The sequence below is a fragment of the Atheta coriaria genome, unplaced genomic scaffold, assembly GCF_025399875.1.
Source record: "Atheta coriaria isolate IRGN ID8LTWV9N9 unplaced genomic scaffold, Caltech_Dcor_3.1 hic_scaffold_6_pilon, whole genome shotgun sequence".
In the NCBI taxonomy this organism is placed as follows: domain Eukaryota; kingdom Metazoa; phylum Arthropoda; class Insecta; order Coleoptera; family Staphylinidae; genus Dalotia; species Dalotia coriaria.
The window spans coordinates 7,595,864-7,621,702 of NW_027045448.1; the positions used below are offsets into that span (position 1 = coordinate 7,595,864).

Sequence of the window (25,839 nt, forward strand, 5' to 3'; positions counted from 1 at the left end):
TTTAAACGCGTTAGTTAATTTAATTGTTCCGTTTTAATAAACATATGATTATTTTATAACTGCAATAATTGAATTGATATCAGCGCAAATTTTTATAAAAACATTAATTCGATTATAACCTTACCAGTGTATAACGTGCCGCACATAGAAGGCAGGTACTGAAACAAAACAGAAAACATGAGTGAAAACAGTTTACACGATGCTATCAATATCATGGTGATAGTTACAATTATTCGCTGCATTTCAGAGGTTAATCGAATTGCCTCACTTACCTCAGCTCATAACTGGAAGCTTTTCCCAAAAATATAATCCGAGTCATTAACACTACACAACCAATACCTGTTACTACTAAATACGAGGGATTGTCTATCGATTATATAGCAATGTGCCGAATTAAAATCTCAAGATACGCGGTGTGTCGCGAGGAACGCTACGCACGATGCGACCGACCACATTGTTCACGTCTACTGCACCACTGCAGCGAGGCTCGTGTTTATACACAAACACCGATATGCACAAGCAGAAAACATGATCAATTCAACAAGGTCAAAAACGCGCGTTGCGCTAAATTTAATAATCTAACTCGTTGTTTTAAAACCTATTACATACACTATAATAACATTCTTGAAATATTATTGGGAGACATTAAGAAATAAACGCAAATCGTGACATTTGTACAAATTAACCGTAAAGAAACATTAAGAAAAAATGTGTAAGGAAATCATTCTAAAGTTTGAAACAGAAGCAAAACACTCATCAATGTTTTAGTGTTATCGATTGTCGAAAATGTGTAAAACTTTCACTCGATGGCAGAGCAAATACAAGCTGTGTCCCGACAGTACTATCAGCTCGGAAAATTCAAGACGACGCACTCGCCTGTACCCCACCGTCGCCAAGAACAAGGACTAGCCGGAGACGAACGAGCCTGCAATATTAAGAAGCATGTTTGCCGTCATTTAAAATAGATCCGAACTCCCAGCGGTGAAATTCCGTGCCCGGTGCGCACAAATCGAACCGCATCGCATTGGTATCGACTTGTCACACCAGCATCGCATTTAATGCATGCGAAGGGTTTCGACGGCTTCGACCACTTCGCAACGCGACGAAACACAGTGCAAACATTGCCGATGCGGCGGTGGGTACACATTTCTCGTCGTCGCCACCATGCAGCGGCGCGTGCAGTGTGCGTTGCGGATCGTTCGGCATGCATTATTCAGCGGTCCGCCGAATTGAATTTATATGCGACAGACGAATTCGGCGTGGCTGTGAGGGTGGGCAACCGCAATTAAATAATGACCCTATGCACCCCTTATAAAGAAAAACCAGTCGTGTACATCAACATTGCCACCGAGTGGTTTTGTTTTTACAACTAGTGCTCACAAAACCAAACCAAGCACCCTTCACTAATAGTAATGTAAGTCGAAACTAAAATATCGTATTACCTACTTAATCGGCAAATCATTCAAATTAATTTCTCGAAATGCAATGACACAATTAGCATATATTTTAATTAGAGACCATTAAAATCATTAAAAACGCATTAGTGCCATTTTATGTTACTCATACATATTCATTACAACCAACTACATGTAACTATGAATTCATTTCGGTCGAATACTTCCTGAAACACTTTGTACTATTTAAAAACCGAAATTAATTCGATGTTCGTTGAGTAACACGTTTCTAAGTGCATAGAACACATGCAGAATTTATGAGCGCGTGCAAATAAATTAGATACATAACTAAATTGAACCAGCATACATTGTTTTTGCAATAAAACATCGAAACGCCCGAACGAATCGCAGAGAAAATGCACATGCGGCGGCAATAAAGTATGCAATAACAATCGCCGGCTCCATACGAGTGCTGGCGCTGCAATGAAAACCTTTTCGATTTTATGTGCAGTTACGTGCGATTTGCATAATTATTCGTTGAAATCAATTTGGAGCGTGTGCAGCGAGCAGAACTGTGAGCCACCTCCAATTTACCAATTTACTAACTATATGTATTTGCAGCACACGCGCACACACATACAGGTACTCACACGTATGCAGATAGACAACGAAACGACACGAATGATTGGACAAATTGGAAACGCGAGCGCCGTGTCGAGTACGGGCTGGTAGCCTGACATTGTCTGACAGCTAACATTGCATCCACTTTCGCATTCGTTGGCGGTAGCTTCATCATTGCCGGCGCAAGTCAGAACTTCTGAAAATTCAATTCGATGCAACTGAAATCATGTGTGTCGCCATCTTGTTACACTAATTCAAGATGGCGTGTCAGGATCACACGTTTTTTGTCGGTTTGATTGCTTTAAAAACCAGTTTTTTGTGTGTGAAACAGACAATCGTAGCAGAATTAATTGCGGATCTATTACAACGTGAATGCAAGTCATATTCAGCAAAATTTATGCGATCGATCCAATTAAAGGTGACATCATATTTCTGCGCATGAGATACGTTGCATTCGGCGCGAACGCAATGACGAGAGCGAATGAATAACAGCCGACGCCATGTTACACATCGGGTTGCGAAGGGCCGGAATAAACGAACGCGAGCTGCGCGAGGATCGTTTGTTATAATTGTCTGTCCAATTAAATCGAAATTATAACTTGTGATTAAAACTCGTAAATCACTTAGAAATCAAATTTAATTACTCGATTTAACGAATGCGTTGTGTTCAATCCCACGCAGAAAATATTTGCAATGGCAAAACCATTTACCCCGAAATATGCAACATGTTTGCGAAATGGAAACTCACTTCGGCCGCATCAAGTTATTATCCACCTCAATTTTATTTTTTATTCCGCATTTTTTTTTCGTGTTTGATTTTTATTAAGGTGCCTTCTCATGAAAATAAACATAACGCGCAAATATTTGCCTCGACAAAGTTGAATGTTCAAATTTATTTCGCTCCTTGGTCCTTCCGTGCCTTCTCTCCGGTGTATTTACACTCGCCGTTTTTACGCGCGCAATACGTTGGTGAATTTATGAGCTAATATTTTCATATGGGCTACGCGACGCATTTGATATTCCATCGCGTCGCGTGAAAAACTAGATATCCGCGAGGAGTCGTTCCTCTCGCGCGCGGACCCAACCTGAGCGGCACACGCGCGTCCCACGTCTCCACCTTAGGGGAAATCATGGAGGTGGAATATTTATGTACCCCAAAGCCGCCAGCGGCAAGGACGACGAAAGAGTATGCGAAGAACGCTGCCTGAATACACAAATCCGGCGTGTTTATTCAATTTGGCTTCCCGCACGGGCCCTACCTGCTCTTACCACACTAGAGAAAAGCTTTGAAAAACGCAAGAAAGACTCGAAAATTGTTTGAGATTTCATCGCGTCGATAAATTTCATCGTAAATTGATTGTTTCTTGAAACAATCATACAAACACTCATGATTTCCTATATTTAGGAGCTAATCAACATAACCTTAAATCAGGAACATGTAATAACAAAATACGCTAACATTACAAGCACAGGCTGTCTTGAAGCTATAAATTATATTCACATGTGGGTGGGTGCGCATGTCTAGGCATTGTCAACACCGTAATGCTATAGACGCAATGATGCTAATTTGAAACCAAACATACGACTCTGTATTTAAATCACAATTTAAACGTGTTCGCAGGTACACATTGTACAAATTACACGTTCTGTAACAATGCGCGAATAAATAGCAATCAACAATAGTAGGCATTCCCCTCGGGTGTACCGGCGTCGTAAACAAATTGCAAATACAGTCAATTGACACTCGCTTATATAGTTGTGCAGCCAGATGACGACGTGAAAGTACGAAATGCGTACATATAAATTCAACGCCATTATGCCCACTGAGAGAGACAATTTATAAATTGCATAGCATAACAGGGCATGACATTCACGTCCACATTCACTACGTTTATAGAGAGGTAAAAATTGTCACAGCCTCTAAAATAGAAATAGCAGTGTCCAAAGTATCTGCTGATTTAAATGGTAGGAAGAGAGAGTTATTAATTTTTTGCATTACTATTTTGTTATTGACAGCTGAAAGGAGTAGTTTCCAATTTGTGAGCCTCGTTACGTATTACGTTGGTTGGTTTGTTTTCAATTTGTTAATTAAAATCCCGAGCGCTGGTGAATGTAAAAATAACAATGGTAGACAATTATTATTTTTTCCGTGTTGCCTTTTATAGAAACAAACGAGTACATCTCCATATTTATTATGCAAAATGGAGTTTCACCTCGAGCACCAACGAAGCTCGATCGATTCCAGCTTTCCATGCAGTTCAATTTCATTTCATTCGCTCGCAATTTTTATAGTCTCTTCATTTCGCCCATCACTACATGTTCAGCTCTTGCTTACTCTTGCTCAATGTTTAGTCGTTGGAGCGTTACCGTTCTCAATATAATAACGCATTAAATTGAATCCAGTGTGCAAACGATTTGCAAATGTTGCTTCGAAAAGTGCTCGCGACTTTTTGCGCTCACAGGCAAGTTTTATTATGCTTATCGCAAAAAGCGATTTTTTTAAAGCGCACAAGAATGAGAGCAATACGTATTCCGGCCATTCTGCGAAATATATAAATACGTCCCAAATACGGTCCGCATTCGCGTTTCTCCTGGTATAAAACGCGCCCGAATGTATTTTTCTCATTTCGCGTCGTTTTGTGGAGCACGCTCGCGACCCGTACGTTTTTCCAATTGTTTTTTACGAGTGTGCATTAAACGTTTTCTTGTTTGCCGTAACGAGTTCTCGGGGATCGTATCGAAACAACAAGCAAACCAGCAGATACGCTTAATAAGATCAATGCAATTATCGAGAGTTTGCTTCGAGATACGCGATGTAAACTTTTTATTTTTAATGATTTTCTATTCAATTCTGTTTACTTATATTCTACGTGCATGTAACATGTATGATGTTGACAAATATTAAAACACGTAATTAAAATGCAACCGTATAATTCAATGCAAATATAAAGTAAGTTTTTGCATACATCGGTTTTTAATTAAAAACGCCAAGATCAAAGACATAATATTTTTGACGCACGACTCTTGTATTTATGCAGAAGCGGCAAGAGCAAATCAAAATATTCAGTGGACTGAAAAGTGCATGTGTAATCGGAGAAGATAAAAATTCACATTATGCGAGCCTAAAATACGCTTAAGTAGTGCACGCAACACGTAATTTGATTTTTTGTCGGCTTGGTATTTTGTGCGAATGCACAGCGCGTTTGCCGGGCGAACGACGCGAGAAGAAATTTTAATTAGTTCTCGCATCGCGTTGCGAGCGCTAGTTAGCCGGCGAATTTGCGTCGCCCCGATTCGCGTAGTGGAGTTATTCAAACGAGCCGTCCATGTTGTGTGCGGCTGGCGAGCGTTATTTTAAAATTATCATCGCGTACGTTTCGCTACTTTTACGAATTTTACAATTTACTCGCAAATTTTGCCCTCGTTCCGCACTCATTAGCATTTTATTTTTATTCGAGCGTAAAATGTTTTCCAGCGTTCGACCGCTTAGCAGCGGAAAAACCAGAGAAATTTGTAAATTTTGTTGCATAAACATAACATTTTTACATGTTAAATATTTTTTTCTGAGTTTACAAAATCCTGTTGTTTGATTAGATTCAATGAAAGTCGCAGTAAGGTTATTCCCACATGCATGCACTGACGGATGCGTCAGGCAATGACAGAACGTAATTAGCAAAATGTAAAATCACATGTAAATTAGCCGATTAATTAATAGGGAGCTGGCTCCGATGAATGCTAATGATAAGCCGCCCGGCCCGCAGCCGTCTCGTCGGGCACGAGCTGGGTAACAATCGCACGCTCGACAAAGCCAACGCCAAGCGCAGGACTTCGTGTCACGGTGATTATATTGACGGCTGAAGATACGTCAGGAGCATTCATCACGGCAACTCCCTTCCTGCATTCATCCCTGATACATTGCAGGAGTTTTGTTAAATCTATACAAACTATTTCACCCTTTTTGCCCTTTTTGTCAGTGTACTCAGATAGAATGTGATAAAATTCTGGAACTGTTTTAATACTGACTAATTTTAAACAATAATAATCGAAAATAGAAGAAATCGACGATTTTGTTATTCTAGTTTTTAATTTTTCAATACTCACGACAAAAAACGAAACGAGAGGTAAAAAAAGAAAAAATAAAAGACGGAAAATCTCAAGCAGTTACCTGATTAATCCATAATTACTTCGGCAACCTGAATTGACGTAAAATTGGAATTCGCTGAACAATAATGAACGCTGAAGCAAGAATACCAGCGTTCTTGCTACGTGGAAATAATCATCTCTCGCGGAAAAATTGCTGTCATCGAAGGAAAGCGTAACAAAACGTAAGATCAATTAATTGCACTGTACGTCGAAACGATGGAAAAATGTTGAAATAGAAAACAAAAGACCTGCAGTTATTTCCGTCGACTAATTGAATCATTTTCTTTTCCATCCGGCTTTAAGCGTCAATTTTCTATCAAAATAAGATTCTTGCTAGTTTGATTTTCTGGTGTGCAACCTGAAATAATTTTACGTGTGTGGGCCATATCAAAAGTTATTGTAATTTTAATCTAGAAAGTGAGCAGCTTTTCAATATAAAGAGAAAAAACGGAATACTTCATGTAATAGTGTTAGACAAATTGATTACAGTAAGTATATATATTAGTAGAACTAGTACGCAATCTGTTTAATAAGCGAAGCCCCTCAGGGTCGGCCAACATAAATCGACAACATCTGATAAGCGAAATTGCTTCATATCGCCAGTAGTCTCGCTCATGGCGGCAACGCAACGGCCTATATCAATACAAATAAATCTACACTACGATATTCTATTATGTTCAACGTGCGCGCATGTGTGTGTTCGAGTTGGCACGAACCCGAACGACCGACCGGATGATAGTTATTGATATTTTTAATCAATTTTCGATCGCTCGATTTCGGTGCGTCGGTACACTAAGTGTTCTACAACCCCTGCAGCCACAGACTGAGCAGCCCTCATATCTCAGGATCAATATCGATATCGGTATCGGAGCGTTTTGTTGCACGCTCGCTGCAGAATTTATACGCACGGTCCGGTCGTCGAGACTGCAACCAGGTGCGAGCCCTATTACTTTTATCAGCAACATTCATCTTGAGCTGCTCGAGCGCTTTCTACGGGTTTTCGGCGGCGGGCTTGAGGAAGGAATCGCTAGCGCTTGATAGTTTACACCAGCTGCAGCAGCACAATATGTGCTTTATTGACAACTTTGAGCACATGAGCACCCAGAGCGGAAGCGAGTCAACTCAAGCTCTATAAGGATATTCGGGTACACGTAGCAAAGGTGCGGTCGTTGTGGACGTCGTCGAATGCATAAAAAGGTTTAAACCCCACGTAATAAACACTGCAAATGCCACACCGATGGTTTAACCTATTAATAACGGATTTATAGATCGTGTGTCAAAAGGAATAGAGTTCGGCCCTGTAAATATTTGCGGCATATAAATATCAGTAGTAAAATCCAAGACAATGACGCGAGCATGCGGTGCACTGAGCGGCGCAAATAAAACGCCGGCCGTTAATTTACGACCACATAAAGCAATGGTCAGCGCAAAACGTCTAATAATTTATATGGTGTAGGTGTATTACAATCGCCAACGACCGAGACCCGCGAGTATAAAGATATAAACGCTGAACGTACTAGTATTTCGATACAAATTTACTGAAAAAGGAGCAAGAGACTATCGTGATGACCAAGTTCACCTTGCGCCACCATAAATGAACGTCAATTTTATTACAAATTCAAGTTTATATAGTTCACATTCAAAGAGTTTTTTCAAGCGGTTGTATTAAAGATGTTGGAGTTGTAAGTTGGACCGAGATTGCGAAGGCGAAAAGACAAATTTCAACTTTCAACAATTCAACTCCCACATCCAGAAAAGAGCGCGCCACGACTAATTTATTAGCACGCGCGCGCAGTGCCGCGTTTTTAATTAACGGTGTAACTTCTACATTTTAATTCGCTAATTAATATCGCCCGCGACATAATTTAATAAGCCGCTCATCTCAGCAACCGCAAGTTTTCGCTGTGACTAAAAGTCACATCTTCTTCATCAACTTTGCCAACTAAGCCAGCCACTTCGTGCCTTTTTTTATCCTCTCTGTGAATATTAAACACATTAAACTGAAAATTTCACGCCTACATAAGATAATTAATCATTGTCTGCTAATGTGTCGACGAGAATGTGAAACCGGCGGGGTTTATTAAATGTGATAATAGGAAATGAGCGCGGCGCTAAATCGTTAAATATGCATATATTCCCAAGAAGTTGCACGAACTTTCCCAGCGCGGAAACTGGTGATTTTCGCTGTCAAATTTAAACTTTACGCTATTCGACGCACAGGAGGCAGGCAACCAGCGCAAAACTGTCGGTTGAAATTGCAAGCGCGTCGCTTATAACTATTTCTTCTTGAAGTCGTAGCAAGTCGTAGCAAGGTACACATGAAGTTAAACTTAATAAATGTGGCTGTGGCGAATTAGCTCCTTGCATTACGGTTTAATTCAGGCTTTCGGCGGTAAACTCAACGCAAACTACATATTACGGAATGTTTTTAACATCCAACCGTGTTATAAACATTGCGGTGTAAATTTTGCGGCGGCCATTTTGAAAGCTGCCATTGACAGATACGTCGACGATTGCGTTAGGTTTTTTTTATGTTGTGTTGTGTTTGCACTCGTTCTTGTTTCGGCATTAATTTTCCGTTTTGTTCATCCGGACAACTCAATTCCGGTTAATATTTACCGCCGCGCACGGAACGGAAGCCCACGCACTGCCAGACGGGCCGTTACGGGCGAGCAAACAAAGTCGGCGGCCACACAAACATGCCGCCCGTCCTGACCTCCCGATTTGGACGGGACAGCGAACAAATAGACGAGAAATTAATTCCGCTGCAATCTAACATCTGCCCTAAAGGCGAAATAATGTAAACTTTTAAGCCAAACGCAATGACTTCATTAATAATACCCCGTGAACAAGAAGCCACCAACAAACCGATGACATAAACCGACGATTTCCGCACCGATTTTATTAATGCCCCGCTTCATGCTGAATTATAAATGGATTTTTTTCGGTATGTTCGTCGCCTTAGCACGAAAACAAAAGCTGCATTTTTAAAGAAATCTCTCGCTTTCCGGGGTGTATGCGAACGTTATTAATATTACAGCTAAAACTGCGGGCGAAACGCTTTTAAGCATCTTCGAAATTTCCTTCGCGTAAACTTTTTCTGCGCTTTTCGCATTCTTCGCGTTCCTGCGGCTGCCGCAAATCGCAGCGTGCATCCGCAGTGTTTCATTTTTCAAAGCAACCCAGCGGGCTTCGTTATGCATAACGCGTGCACGAGTTTTATTTTGTTTCGTTTCGGCTCGCATTTATTAAAAGTTTTTATTAAGTTGCCGGAAAGTTTGCTAGTTTGCTTCGTTTTTTAGGAAACCGAAACGCAATATAATTTCGAATTGAATTAATGTAAAGTGCCTGCTAGAAAGTACTGCGAACACAAAAAGAATGCAAAAAAAGGTAGGGAGAGAAAATATAAAGAAGCAGCTACCAACTTTAAGATAGCCGCTTAAATTACACACCTTAATCCATGTTATTAAGACCAACCAAGATGGGGAGAGGCTGCGGTGAAGAAGCCGCGAGTGCACAATGCAAGTTGCGCATCGGACGTCAATCCCGGCGAGAGATAAATTGAGTATGGGCACCGCCGCACGCCGAATCTTGATTGATATTGTCAATCAAGTCATTTCACGCATGATTCCACGTTATTACCGCGCCGTCGCAGCGTTAATAACGCGCGGCGTTAATGTAAACGCATTCATTTCGATCTCAATCTCGGATCGCTTCTGTTCGTCGCTCGATATTAATAATTTCAACCTAGAATTAACCTTATATTCGTCGCGTTGTTAGGTGTAATATTAATAATCATAAAAATTAATAAATCGTAGCGAAGCCTATAATTATTTATGATTTACATGTAAATCCGAGGGCATTGTGCCGCCACAGGTAGAGAAGTGAAGCCGAAAATTAAACGCGCCGCTAATAAAGAAGAAGCCACACGAGGCGAAACGAGAAAAACTTTTTAACGTAATTTGGAAGTTCCTTTTGCAGTCTTGGAGCTTCGATGTGGACGCAAGTGTGCGGATTGCGGACGAACGCGAGGAAATTAATCGAATAAATCTGCAAGCCAAATGGGATGACGTTGACGAGCTGCATAGCCATATTAGGGCGAGAAGAGATTTTTTTCTCTCTTGAAGCTGGTGAATCGCCCCGCAATCTGAAGCCGATCGTTGGTAGATTAATTGCCTCGTGATGGGGGAGTAATGCATTAAGCTCGTTTAAGACAATTAGAAAGTCATATTATCGATAAAAAACATTTTGAAGTAAAACAACATAAAAAATGTGTACGTGTTTTTTGCCAAATTGTGATGACTATAGAAATATAGCGATTATTGTTGTATGTTGGCGTCGCAGTAAAAAATGTGCTCTTTGTGTACATACGTCATTTCCCATTTGCGTCCATAAAGTTTTGATTGGGTCGTTCCGTTTTTGCGGCGCTGGGTGCGAACGCTCCTTCCGGTAATCCCCACAAATCGTAAAAAATGTCAAAAGTTTATGCGCGAATGTAAAAATAAAATTGGCATAGAACAAACACATTTATTCCCGAACTGACTGGGCGTCGAAAGGTGGCGTTTTTTTGCCATCAAACAATACAAAGCAAAAAAGGCAATCATGACAAATTTTATTTCATACTCGGACTTGAACCGACAACACGAAACTTCGATTTATGAAATTTAGGGAACTAATTGACTCGCAAAACTGTTTTGTGAGTTAATTGTCATTTACAAAAATAGAATAAAATACAGGAAATAAAACTGTTTTACACAACTCAAATTGAGTTACCATTGGAAAACAATAAATAAACAACAACCTTGTTTATATAAATGAAACGAGCCTAGTATTTAGTTAAAAATGTCATTTGCTATGAAAACATTTGTCATAATATTAATTTTTTTAGTCTGTGGGAATGAAGCATCCCTCTACGGCGACACACCCTACGTTGACGAACTTCATCCTAATGACCTGTACGAACTGGTGCGCGATCAGACCGAAGGACTTTGGATCGTTCAGTTTTACCACACCAACGACCCAACTTCAGAGGACTACGTTTCGAATTACTCCATTGCTGCCAAATCAATGAGCGGATATGTTAGATCAGCCGCAATAAATATAGAAAAACACCCTCTGATTCAATTGGTGATGAAAATCACCCAAACACCAACGTATGTTTTCTACGGATACTACAAACACATGCCTGAATCTAAAATCACTTTACTGGTCGTTGATGATCTTCACGAGGAGACCTCTAAGCAATTGGTGCGCGTATTTGAAGAACGCAGCGTGTATCGTTTCATCCACAACAAAAACAATATGGAAATGGGTACTGCTGACTTAGATTTAAACATGATGGCATCAAAAATACCATGGTTAGTTGTTTTCTATAAAAGAGATCACCCACGAACACCACGCATAGCTAAGATTTGGGAGGAACTTGTAAGTATGTTCCATGAGAGGATACAATTTGGTAGTGTGAACAACCCGTTATATAATGCCTTATCAATTGATGATGGCGAGTACCCGCTGGTTAAATTTTATCCGAAAGGTAACAAAGAAGAAAAGAACGCCGAAAACATTACTGAAGACCTTTCCCTTGAACATCTGACTAAATACCTGGATGATAAGATTATGTCTACCAGGATCAGACCACAACGCATTGTAGATATACACTCTGTGGAACCTTGCCTGAAGAAGAAATTTTGCATTTTTGTTTTCCTACCCAATGCAGTAGAATATCAAGGAAATAGTTTGGCGGTGCTGTCAGAAGAGTGCAGCAAACATGGTAGACGTGCATGGGGCTGGTTCTGGACCTACTATTATGAACAACCTGACATTGAAAGTGTTTTCAGCGTTTCAAAGCAATCTGGAGTTTATGGAACGGTCGCAGTGCTCAACGTCCATGCTGCTATGTACATGAAAATATCATTAGTGGAAGAATTGAATGCTAAGGTTTTAAATGACATCGTAGAAGCTATCAAAGATGACGCCGGGTTTACTTATCATGTTACATCTAAAAAGATTCCAGAGGTAAAAGTAATCAACACTGATGCTAAACGAGATGAACTCTAAAAAATGTACTTGTTGATAATTAAATAAAGAAGTTGTGCGGTGATTTTATACAAGCTGTCAAGTTATTTTAATATGCAAACAATGCAAATTGCTTAATTTGCCGTGTAAAAATATTTGCTCAATGCAACAATTGCGCGAAAATTCCTAAATGAATTGCCCGAATTCAGCCGCACTGACTTGCAGACTTGCAGATGAGCGGACTCAACCAGCATGCCAACGTGCCAACAAATTGCTCTCATCGGGGATGGACGAAACAGACAAGCATGTGGACTGGTTCTCGGTGGTCAAGTGGGGGCACCATTCGTCAACGTCCATATTTGGACACACACACTACACGTGCATAGAGAGTTGCAAGAGCATGGTAATTAAAAGACACATAAACTGCACAACTGCATCAACACCCATATAACGCACGTCCGCGGAATGACGAGCCGTTGATTAATACAGCGGCCCTTGCACCACCTTAAACTCCTTAAACGCACGAAAGCACTTTGCGCACCAATAAAAGTTAAAAAATCGCAAGTGCCTGGGTGCGCGCACGCTGAAAAAAGCGATACGCAGGAGAACGTGATGGCGCGTTCCGAGGGTTAAAAAAATATGAATGTCTTGAACCGTATCGCGCACACACACCGAAACTGGATACGGCGAGTATATCGCGCTGAGAGACATACCTGTGTGCACACGCGCGCGTACACGTTGATACATGTGGCTCGGCAACTCGGCAAGCGCTAATTACCTTGCCTTAATTTCCATTTATATTTCATGCGCTCGTTTCGGAGCGTTTTGCATGCGAATTGTGGTCGGTTGTTGGCGTTTGTGAAAATTGTATTAGCCCAGCACCAAGTGCACAAGAATTACGTCCGCGTTTGTTTGTTATTATGCTGTTTTTTTTTTTAGTATTTGTTTTATTATTATATCTCCGTCCGCTGTGTGCAATTCGGTCAAAATGACTATCATAGAAATGGCACGTTTTAGTTAATTTTTACAATTTTTGAACGTTAATGGAAATGCAGGAAATTCTTTTTGTAATTTCACGTGCGCGTCACTACCATAAATGAAAGTGTTAAAGAATAATGAAGGGTGTAATGAATAATGCAGTTGTTGTTTATTTTTTCTCTCCGCCGTGAGTTTCCTGGCCTTTTTTGCGCGCGTTTTCGATTCCATTTGGTCATCGACAATGCGTAACAATCACGTATTTTTTATGTGCGGTAAGCGGACGGAATCTATAATAGAAACACGTAGTTTATTTACGTTTGCGCCATAGTCGGACTGGTTCCCTACTGAAAAGGGAAAGCACAAGAGAATTAACAAGAGAACCGCGCGAAAAACTCGTCTGCGGGTCTTTCAGCTCTCAGAGGCGCGCGGCGTCTCGCGGACGTCAGGTTTTCTTTTACCTGATTGACTTTTATTTCATTAGAGCCACACTTCAAGAATATCGACAAAAACTAACCGCAAAGGCTGCTAACAAGACCACGCAATGCGCAAAACGCATTAAACAAACTCTACGGCTGTGAGAAAATCGCATTTTGCCTACGGCGGATTTTTTTGTATTAAAATGCTAATTGTACTGCAAAAACATTTGATTTATGATCGTTTGTACGAGAATTTCTAATGGAAAATCAATTTCGTACTCATTAATTTTTATCAACCGCTCGCGTTGCCCTAATTGATGAGTATCAATTTATGAAGGCCTCGTTCGACTCGTTTCAACTCGTCACGTAGAAGAAGAGAAGCCGTTGCGGCTTCGGCATCGACTTCTCATGCTGTTTAATCAACATTGATTTATTTTCATTACGCTACCATTACGTTATCACTTAATTAAAATTAACATATTTATTTTTACGGTCAGCCTCTATCTAAATTACTCACCGTGTTGACCAACATGTACGAATAACATAAAAACAAAATCAAACCGAGTAAAAATTACTAAAAGTAAAAAACAACTAAAGTTTTACTGCAGTGCAGGATAAAATAACAGTGATAAGCAAGTAAATAATTGACGTATTTATCGGAAACTTGTTTATTTCAGCATGAAACAAAATCTCTCTCGGTTCGACGGCGCGAAGATAAATGTTTGATAAAAATAAATTCCTCAATCATCGTTCATTAAATTAAAATCTCACAATTGCAAATGCAAATGCAGCAAGCATAAAAAGTAACACCCACAGAATTATAAATCAGCGACCGACGGGGAATCAAAATGCATAGTTATTCAAATTAATTGCGACTTTAATTATGCGTTCTTTTTCACTTCTCTTGCGCTGCATTTTTTGCACCACTGTTCTCCTCTGTAACAAGGCGTCAGCAGTCAGGGCGTACTTGAAACAAGAATCTTAGAGTTTCGCTGAATTCCCCAACCCTCACAGCCCTTGAACGTAACTCTCTTGCTCCCCTCGCGTTCCCTCGTGAAATTAATTAGAATGATGAAGAAGGGCGCGCATAAGTTAACTCGCAGACGAACTTTTGACTCGGCGCGACTGTAAACTGAAACCTCTTGGAGCCGGTTGGCAATAGGCGCCGAATACCAAGAACGAGAAGAGGTCCTAGTTCGACTGTAACTCAATTTCGGAAACAATATTTGTTTTATGCAAACTAAGCGAAAATCACTGTAATAAACACTCAAAGCTAGTTAATAAAGTAATAATTATCTAAAAACAAATATTTCTATAATAGTAATATAGAAGTTAATCACTTGAAAATGTAGACTATAACTTAATTAAATTTTTACTAAGTGCATTTTGTTTAGATATCAAAATCCATGCAGCACTTTACATAGTCTCGGGGCGAGCTTAGAACCTGAGGAAATATAAAGCAAACTCGGCAAAGTTTGAAACTTGTATGTGTATGTTTTGCGACTTTACATCGTAAGATATTATGCATGATTCACGCGTACCTGTCGTAGATCAAACCCGTGCCGAAGCAAAACGTTGTAAACTAACCACTATCGCTGGGGAACGGGAAGCGTGTGTTCGGTGCGCTTGCTTCCTAAACGAACGAGCGCTAAGATCTTAACGCGCACGAGCGCGACGCAACCAAGCAGAACCGCGGTTTTCAATAACTTCTCGTAAAGCGCACAACCTGACGTGTGCTTCGATCCGCAGGCCCTCAAACTCTCGTTGCGGCGAGCGCCAAACTTGGAAATAATCCGCCGGAAAGCACATCAAATGCGAATTTGATAGTTTGCTACTACTACCAGTACTAATACTACTACCATACACAGCATGTTATAAAATATAAATAAAAGTTCAGCTCAGCATTTATTTTGTCGGATAAAACTACTCCTATACGAAATCAATTTGAAGTTTACGCCCCGATGGCCAGAATTAATAGTGCAGCTTCATTGCATTTGCAGTCACACCCCTGCCACCCCAACTGAAAAAACTGAAAATGCATGAAGAGGAAAAAAAGTTCTGTAGCCGAGTGACTGACTTAGGAGTTGGTTTGTAGTTAGGGATAGGTTCGAATGAACGATGAAGTGGATTTATTCCGGGCGTTGCCATACGAGCATGCAGTAAGCTCACATTTCAATTATCTACTCCCGCGGGAGAGGGCGGCAAACTTTTCTTTTGCGACGCGTCGCAGAGACGGTCCCCTAGTACTTTTATTATGTGGTTCGCCACAGTCGCCACACACCACTCAGGACTTGCATTGCGGGTTGGCGGTGGTTTCGTGAGTTGCTAGTTGCTAGCGACATTTTCTTCTCCTAATTACTTTTAATGATCGGAACGTTGTTTCGTGAGTCACACGCATCAGATGTGGCAACTCATCGACAAAGATAGAGGTGTGTTGAATGACGAGGTTCTGATGTGCATTATGTCTATTAACGAGGATTTGAAAAACTACAAAATGCTTAGGGGTGCTTTTTACCTTAATTTACTGGGAGTGAAATAGTATTTTTACTGCTCAGGCAGTGGATTAAATTTTGTTGCATGTTTGTAAGAAAATAAACAGCAGCCATTTACGCATTTGCCCCAAATCACTGTAATACCTACCAGAACAACTCTTTCCGAGCAGAAACGTAAGCAAAATAAGTTGGTAGCAAAACGAGAAAATAAAAAGAAATGACCAAAAGAATTTCGCTATTATGCGCATTGTCGTCGTCGGGCCTGAAGCCGTTGTGCCCGTTGTTATGCGTTGTTGCGCGCTGTTCAAGCGAGCTACTTACAACCGTCGGCGAGATAAATGCGAGATTATTCCTGATTTATACCGGCGCTGAGTACGCCGAAACGGACATAACGAACGTAGCGAATCGGCGCGCGGCACGTCGAAAGCACAAAGCACGCGACATTAAAGACGCAAAGACGCTGTGTGCCCGATTACTGCGCGCCGACCAGAAATCAGCCCCGCACGAAACAAAATCATTTTTACATATTACCTCGATTCGCATATCAAGATCGCTCTTTATCGGCGGAACGTATTGCTCCTAACGTCTTAACGAGCTTTTTGAATGTTTCATCTTACATCAGTTTAGTATTACCCACTGTTATTATTGCATGTGTATGTGCACGAACACGCAGGCGACTGCTGACGACTTCTTAGTTCTTAGTTTGGCTTCTTTGTTCGCGAGCGGATTCCTTCAATGCGACATGGAATAATTGGAGAATAGTTTCGTGCGGAAATAAGGAAATAAAGCTATTATGGCAAAAGTGCAACTGGAATAGTTGGACGTAAATGTTAATCCCGTGTAATAGAATCAGATTAGTTAATTGCAATGGTACGTACGGGCAACGTCCTAATGGCTAATGGCATAATTTTGACATTAAGACGCAAGGAAAGCGCAAAGATTGTTTTTTGATAGCTTTCTAAACAGTTTGAAAAAATCGTTTAAAATAATGTAACAAAAAAATTGTGTTAAAAATCAGAAAGTGAGTGATGTGGACGAAATAATTCTACTGGGTTGTTGTGCCAAATAGCTGTCTGTCGGCGGTATTTCACGCGTTTTCGTTTCGCCGTCCGACGTCGCGACGCACACACAAACCGCAGCAAACATAGCTAATTCAAATTTAGCTCGACATGCAAAAACGACGCACGCGAAATGCGAAATCGCATCGGACGCTTCTCCGCACGGCCCGCAAACGTAATTTATCTTAACGCCGAAAGGACCGAAACCGAACGCGAAGCGCAGCGTCGCACGATAAAACAAATACTTTAACAAATGTCCTGTCGTTGCCGGCGCGCGTGATTTATTGCGAGCGTGAGACCACAATCGCTCGTTTGGGCAGCGGACAGCGCGCGCGGTTTCAACTGTTTAAAGTCAAGATTAAAGCGTAATGAGAACGCCATCCGCACTCGCGCCCAGTTGAATATCGCAATTAAACGCATTTAACGAATGGTTGCTGAGATAACGAATCGGAAATCGGCGCAAAACGAACAAATCTGGCCCCATTGTCAACGCACGCCCAAGATGGCGCCTGCAATGGAATTTATTCACTTACGAAACACATATTTTTGTTATTACGCGATGCGTACAGTCAGTAAATGTATTTTTAAGTATTTTAAACGACTTTATAAGCAAAATTGTACACAACAAAAGGCGAAATTACATTCGTACAGTTGCGTCATTTCAGTTAAAATTGCGGCAATTAAAAAAAATTAATTGCTTTCTCGCCCCGTACCCGCGGTGTGGTAAGCACCGGGTGAGTGCTTGGGCGGAAGTAAGCTGGCGCTTAACAACACGGCCGGACGCCCCCGATGTGTTTCTTTTTCCAGCGGCAGTGGCAAAAACCTAGACGGAACAAGCATTTACAAGGTTTTATCACCGCTCGAATAATTCAACAACTGTCTGCGTACTGGGATTGCGAGCGAACAAGCCATCCAACCAATCACGTAACAACGTTAACACCAACAACGAGAACGATTTTCTAAGGTAGCAGCAAAGATATGCCATGTCGACTTTTTGTTCAGACCACAAAGTTTTCACTTCACGTGGGTCAAGCATTCTGCGGGTTTTCACGCTACAAGCAATTGTTTACAAAGGACCCACAATGCACGCCCAACCTTGGGCGGTTTGTTGACGCAACGTATCAGCGTGATGTGTATCGCCAGCGAGCGTATTTATCAACAACGCCTTTGTCATACCCTCATAACGTCCAACACAACATGCAAACTGATTTATTTCTATTTGATTTTCTCATTAAATCCAGCAAAAAGTGCCAACGATGCAAACATTTTAGATTTGGGTTAGGATTGTCATGACTGCTGCCATTGTCATCATTCTTTGCCCATAAGATAAAGAAGATATCCTTTTTTACTGGAATAATTTGCAAAAGAGTTCGTTCGCTGGCAAAGAAAGCAATTCGCGAATGTTATACTGATAAGCCCGCGAACAAATGATTCGTAGAAAGTAATTTTTCTTGGGCGTAACAAATGGTCGTACCGCACCATGGATGCAGCTGTGAAAAGAGCGCGGGTTGCCAGTCGAGGCTTCCGGATTGATTAAAAAGTTTTGCCTTCTCATCTCGTCCGCAGCGCAGACGGACGGACGAAAATAAGACATGAGCAACGAAGCGCGCGCGAGTTGAGAAACGGAATGAAATAAAAGTTAAAGTAATAGCGAAGGAAAAGGGTGTAATGGCAGTTGGAGCGGACTTTTTTACTTCGTGAGGCCGGATCCGCACACTTTGTTTTCACGGTGTTTAATTTTATTGTGCCCGAGTCTCGAGTGAATCCTTTGCAATAACATTTTCGTCAGATTTTTGCCAAAAACAAGTTCAGAACGAACAAATCTCAGCTGTACAAGAAGCAGAAAAAAAAGTGAATAAAAGTTTTTTTCGGTCGGTGATGGGGAAACGATGAGTTGGCGTGAGCCGTGACCCAGATTTTCAATCAAAAGGGACGCAACGCGGGCACATATCGAAAAGTTTCCTCAATGCATTGTTAATAAGCTTCTTAATGCCCTAACGTCGTTCAGAATTTCCACACGTTCACACTTTAGATCGAAAACTTTTCAAACAAACTTTCATCACTAATACGAAACCATTAATCTTATCACATGGCAATAATGGAACTAAATTATAAACAAAAATTGATGCAATCGTAAAGTGTGCTAACAAACCCATTAAAACATAAATTCGGCGCGAATGATTTATCCACGATATTAAATTAGAAGTATATTGCGTTTATTGTTTGCTACAAGGGCGAGTCGAGCTAGGGTGTGTGTTTCGGTTTTAATAACAATCCAATTGTTTCCGCGAAGCGCTTAGTACGCCCGTTTGGCTTTCATTTCCGATTTAAAAGGCCGGAAAAACGAACGAGCGCGCGCGCTTCGCACAAGTTAATTAGTTTTAAATTCAAATTTAGGAGTGGCGCGGCCAGCGGGCTTCTCCGAGCGAGCGGCAAATTGAAATGTTTTAATCCGGTTTTCATACGCTTTTTGCCCGTGAGCAAGCGGCCACGTTTCGGGAAGTTAGGTACATTCTTTTACTCGTTTTTCACGTCCACGTATGCACCGTGTTCATGGGCTACATGTTCATTTAGGGGCGATAATGAAAAACGTGTAATGCACACGAAACACACGCTGAAGCAAAGACAAAAAATGTGGAAATATAAGGCAATTTTATTTCTTTTAGGCTTGATTTTTACAATTTTTAATAACTATGTAGTAGCAGAATAAATAATTCTTCCTACCCATACCCAGGGTCAGCAAGAGCCCAAAGATAATAATTAATATCATTGAAACTAAAAGAGCAAGATAGCAACCAAGGAATTGCTGATTATGAAAGATTGGAACATTCTCTATCAGATAAAAATATAATATAATTATATTTCCAATAGTAAAAGATATAAAAACGTGACTAAAAGTGCTAAAAAGTGACATTTTTCAATTTTTGCCCATTTTATTCAATCGCGAATATCTCGTAAACTAAAAGAGATAAATAAGATCTGATCGCAGCGTCTTAATCTACAGACTATTCTCTATAAGATAGGGTAGTTAAAACGGAAATCTCAGAGATGAAATTTTAATTCTTAAGAAAAAATTGCCAAGGGGGGGTGCTTGATACTTTTTTTCGACGATTTTTGATAATTAATATCTCCTAAACTAAAAGTGATAGCAACCAAGGAATTGCCGATTATGAAAGATTAGAACATTCTCTATCAGATAAAAATATAAAATAATAATATTTTCAATAGTAACAGATCAAAAAACGTGACTAAAAGTGCTAAAAAGTGACATTTTTCAATTTTTGCCCATTTTATTCAATCGCGAATATCTCGTAAACTAAAAGAGATAAATAAGATCTGATCGCAGCGTCTTAATCTACAGACTATTCTCTATAAGATAGGGTAGTTAAAACGGAAATCTCAGAGATGAAATTTTAATTCTTAAGAAAAAATTGCCAAGGGGGGGTGCTTGATACTTTTTTTCGACGATTTTTGATAATTAATATCTCCTAAACTAAAAGTTATAGCAACCAAGGAATTGCCGATTATGAAAGATTGGAACATTCTCTATCAGATAAAAATATAATATAATTATATTTCCAATAGTAAAAGATAATTTTTGCCCATTTTATTCAATCGAAAAAACGTGACTAAAAGTGCTAAAAAGTGACATTTTTCAATTTTTGCCCATTTTATTCAATCGCGAATATCTCGTAAACTAAAAGAGATAAATAAGATCTGATCGCAGCGTCTTAATCTACAGACTATTCTCTATAAGATAGGGTAGTTAAAACGGAAATCTCAGAGATGAAATTTTAATTCTTAAGAAAAAATTGCCAAGGGGGGGTGCTTGATACTTTTTTTCGACGATTTTTGATAATTAATATCTCCTAAACTAAAAGTTATAGCAACCAAGGAATTGCCGATTATGAAAGATTGGAACATTCTCTATCAGATAAAAATATAATATAATTATATTTCCAATAGTAAAAGATAAAAAAACGTGACTAAAAGTGCTAAAAAGTGACATTTTTCAATTTTTGCCCATTTTATTCAATCGCGAATATCTCGTAAACTAAAAGAGATAAATAAGATCTGATCGCAGCGTCTTAATCTACAGACTATTCTCTATAAGATAGGGTAGTTAAAACGGAAATCGGAAATTTAATATCTCGTAAACTAAAAAGTGATAGCAACCAAGGAATTGCCGATTATGAAAGATTAGAACATTCTCAGAGATGAAATTTTAATTCTTAAGAAAAAATTGCCAAGGGGGGGTGCTTGATACTTTTTTTCGACGATGATTATTAATATCTCTCAAACTAAAAGCAAGAGTAAAAGATTAAAAAAACGTGACTAAAAGTGCTAAAAAGTTTCAATTTTTTCCATCCGAGTCGCGAGAAATCCTTACAATCCATGTATAGTGCATGCCATAGCTGAGCAAGCAACAACCCGACAATTCATGAGAAGAAAGTAAGATGTGCGCAAAGCCGGCGCGTCGATGGCACGCGACGACTGCCCGCGACCTCGTGTGCGAATAGCATTTAGCACGATACATGCGATCAAAATTAAACTACATACGATGCGGCAACGTGCGGCGTGAGGGGATGGCAACGACGACACAAAAGAATGCGATAAGAAAGTGTAAATCGTGTTCAAAACAAACACAATTCTCATGTCGAATGCCCACGTTTGCTGATAAATATAGAAATAAACAAAACAAGTTAATTTTATGATTTTTAGTTCATGCTATTGCCATCTATGAATGATCCATGGTCTCGGAATTTTGATTAAGTATAAATATTAATAAAAAATAAAATTCAATTAATGTAATTCTGATGTCTTATGCTGCCCGATTGTCAAATTTGACATCAAATATTACAGTGATATTTAATTCGCACACGCATTGTTTCTTGTCATCAAACTACATTGCTGAACAACAATAAAACGTAAAACTAAACTGAAATCTACGTACACGGCAAACATTTTTTAAAAATGATAAAATTATTTTACTTACCGGTTATAGAAGATCGTAAATCGACGACAAGTTGGCAAATCCTAAAATAAATGCGAAACAAAACATTAGTTACAGCATTTCGTGCGATGTTGAAATAAATTTGAGTTCCGTCGGAACACAAACTTTGAACTTGTTTTTCGCATAATAATCATAGAACTGACAATATTTAACTGGTAGCACAATGATCCATGCTCCTCTGTTGATGACAAATATGTTTTTCACAAGTCAATTAATTATTAGCGTTCAGAAAATATCGCAGGCCGTCGCCCGACGGCAACGGACTTCGAAAAACACGTGAATAAATTAAACGCGTAAAATTTAGAATTACAAAGATTACACACGCGATAAATAGCTGATAAAAGATCAAACTCGTTTATCAAACACTAATTATCACCGGCGATTTAGAAAATATAACACGTTGTACCGAACTTGCAACAACGAATAACACAAGCCGAAAGTATGGAATGTGCGCTCGTCGTTATCGCACCGATTGAACAAAACAAAATTCACTCGCTGGAATATTTCGAGGTAAATATACATCGTTGCGCCATCTGAGGACACTTTATAGTACCTCACAAAATAACAAAGTGTTTCAAACAATATGGTGCGCATGTGTGTCAGTGCAGAATTGTTTATGAGGCAGTGAGTGGTCACGCACTTAAATAGAAGCGTTCGTGTGACACACGTACACGAAATTGTGCAAGCACCACCCAATCTAACTGAATAGCAGTTTTGTACACAAATGCAATAAGTCAAACCTAGACAAGGCATAATATTCAAATTTACAAGTGTTTATTGAATATTGAAGAATATATGAATTATTCATCCTTCAATACGTAAATATTATATAATCAACTGTCGATTTTCGTAGGTGAGTATCTCCTAAACTAAGAGAGATAGTAACCAGAAAATTGTAGATTATGAAAGATTGGAAAATTCTCTATCAGATTGAAAATTAAAATAATTTAATTTCATGGAGTAAATAGTATAAAAACGAGACTGAAAGTGCTAAAAATTGCAATTTTTCATTTTTTGATGATTTATTTCAATTGCGAATATCCCGTAAACTAAAAGAGATATATGCGAACAGATTTCAAATTCTTAATCTACGGAAAATTTTCTATGAGATAAGCTAATTAAAATGCATATATAATAGAGGAAATTTTAATTCATAAGAAAAAATGGACAAATGGGAGTCAGCTATACAATCATTCACGTATGGTGCCCTGAACACGAGTCACTTCTACCGCTGCCCTTGTGCGGTGCCCTGAACACGAGTCACTTCTACCGCTACCCTCATACGGTGCCTTGAACACGAGTCACTTTTATCGGCACCCTGTTACGATAAACCGAAAAAGACTCAACTATACAATTGCGATTAATTGCAATTAAACTAAATATACAATATACAATATACAAATCAACGTTCTTAACATATTCGAGTCAATAAACGACAATAGTGCATATCTCTTAAACTAAAAGCGATAGCTACCAACGAATTGAAAGTTATGAAAGATTGGAAAATTCAGCATTAGATAAGAATTTAAAATAATTTAATTTCGTGGGATAAAAAGACAAAAAACGTGACTAAATGGGCAATTTTTCTTTTTTTGTCCCTTTTTTTTTTTTTGGATGGCGAATATCATCCCTCTCATCGGCCCTGCCCATACACATATTAACAATTTGAACGTAAAGCATAAGTAATACTAGTTCCGCGAAGGAAGTGTGCAGAATATTAAAATGTTTACAAATACCAACGCGCAATGCGCGCGTAGGCTACGAGTGCGAGCATTATGTGTTATGCTAATAATAATTTAAAGCGCTTTTACGAGACGCCGAGGGCATAAAGGTAATTTTATTCCGACTTAATATGCTTATAACGCTGCAACTCCTTACATCACCTCCGCGAACGACGCCCCGACATTATACATTACACATCGCACCACATATTCATGAGACCAAGCCGGCGGTGCCAGCCAGGACGACAAAGAAAATCCTGCTGGCATCCCGGATTACGTTTCGCTTAGTTTACGGGCGCCAAACTGTGAAACGCGCCAATATTTCGTGTTCTTCGTTCAGTCGTTCACTCGTTCACTTGTTCACTAGCACGAGCTTCTCAGCTGGAAAGCTCATGCACGATATTACACGCATAAAGTTATTATTTTACAGGGTTACATTAAAGTCACGGTTTCAAATAAACTAATCAAAAATAAACCGTGAACAGTAATATAACACACCTAATCAATTGTATTATAATATTAATTTTAAAAATATTTTTAAAATATTGATTTATAAAATCCAACACTGTATTTTTGAAATTTTAATAAAAACAAGCGCGATTATGTGCATCGTTTCTTACATCTTAGTTAGCGCACAACGCGCTTGGTTGGAGAAGATTCACCCGTGAAGATGCAAACCGTCGCATAGTCATAATTCAATATCAGCACAATTTCGCGCCGAGCGCATGTATACGTTAATGATATAGCATCGAGTGAATTACGCCATTAAGCGCGCGAGGTGTTCGCCGGGCGGACGCGGTATCGGGGCGCTACATAATATTGAATTAATATGCAAATGCACTATAAATTTCGCGTGCGCATTACTCTCGTACGCGCGTTATTGGCATTAAATTATACTTTGCTTAAAGTTTGCGAGCGTGATATTGGCACCAAGTCTTATAGTTTCTACATAAATGAAGACTTACCATGTCCGCATAAATTTCAACTGGAATATCGCTGCTTTTATATAATTATGTATTGTTTATGTTTTTTAACACTCTAATTTTTATATCAAAAGTATAATGGAGAACTGGATATTTCAAATAAATTCACTTCGCTAATATTCCGATTAAAATAAAGAATAAGGCAAGCAAACACAATGTTTCTATTTAGTTAGAATATTATTACGATTTCGTAGCCTTTCGCGCTATCTATACGTTTATACTGCACCTACAGTATTCAAGTCTAAACTGGTCTCGGTAAAGATATTCTACACGCATCAAAATAACACAAGCAGATATCACACACACATACACACATTCATACAGAACTTATCTGCGTGCGAACGAACAAAAACAATTGATAAAAACGACAACATTGCATAGAATCAAACAACAAAATAGATGTACACAATTCCACGATGAAATAAAATAAAATACACAGGTATTTCATTTTATAGAGGTAAAAGTCAAGAAAATTATTTGTCTTCAAAGTTTCAATAAAATTGAAACATGCGAATTATTTTTATAACATTATACAAATCTGTTTTATATCATTTAAAAATGAATCCAACATTTATTACCCATTAAGGCAAAAAAAGTATGCTACCATGAAAAGCGGGCATGTTTTATTGTAAAACTTCATGTACCACGGTAGCAGCAGGAAACGTGGCAAAGGTGCGATAAATAATTTTCGCTTCGTAAAGCGGCGCTAATAAACTATGATAAACGATGGCTGAACGCCCCGCGGCAAAAAGCATCTCAACCGCCCGAATCCAGATCCTTCCGTTGGCGGTTTCGCAGCCTGCCTGGATATGGATATATCCGAGTGCTTTGCGGGATATATGCGCTCCTTCAGGATCGCGTACGCGATGTAACTTTTCTTTCACGCGCGCACACTTGCACGCACACACACCAGTGTTGTTGCGCGAGCGAGCATTAAAAGTAATATATTATTTCGTTGCCACTTTAATGCCGCTAAAATAATGCATGCGCACCGTTTGTGCCTT

At 39.4% G+C, this 25,839-nt stretch overlaps 1 protein-coding gene and 1 long non-coding RNA gene across 2 annotated transcripts in view; one reads left to right on the forward strand and one right to left on the reverse strand.

Annotated features, from left to right (window-relative positions):
* Positions 1–25,839, reverse strand: part of LOC135794266 (uncharacterized) — a 29,394-nt gene continuing 3,555 nt past the window's right edge. Inside the window, exons 3-4 of the long non-coding RNA XR_010548850.1 lie at positions 22,114–22,154; positions 1–158 (exon numbers count right to left, since the gene is read on the reverse strand). This is a non-coding gene — a long non-coding RNA (uncharacterized lncRNA). The remainder of the gene's footprint in view (positions 159–22,113; positions 22,155–25,839) is intronic.
* LOC135794263 (protein disulfide-isomerase A6-like) lies at positions 10,875–12,268 on the forward strand. The gene is made up of 2 exons (XM_065305471.1): positions 10,875–10,993; positions 11,047–12,268. The coding sequence occupies exon 2, from the start codon at positions 11,226–11,228 to the stop codon at positions 12,213–12,215; it is 990 nt and encodes a 329-aa protein (XP_065161543.1). The 5' UTR covers positions 10,875–10,993; positions 11,047–11,225; the 3' UTR covers positions 12,216–12,268.

Coding starts and splice junctions, on each gene's coding strand:
- LOC135794263 (XM_065305471.1), top strand. CDS start 11,226: ATGAGCGGATATGTTAGATCAGCCGCAATAAATATAGAAAAACACCCT.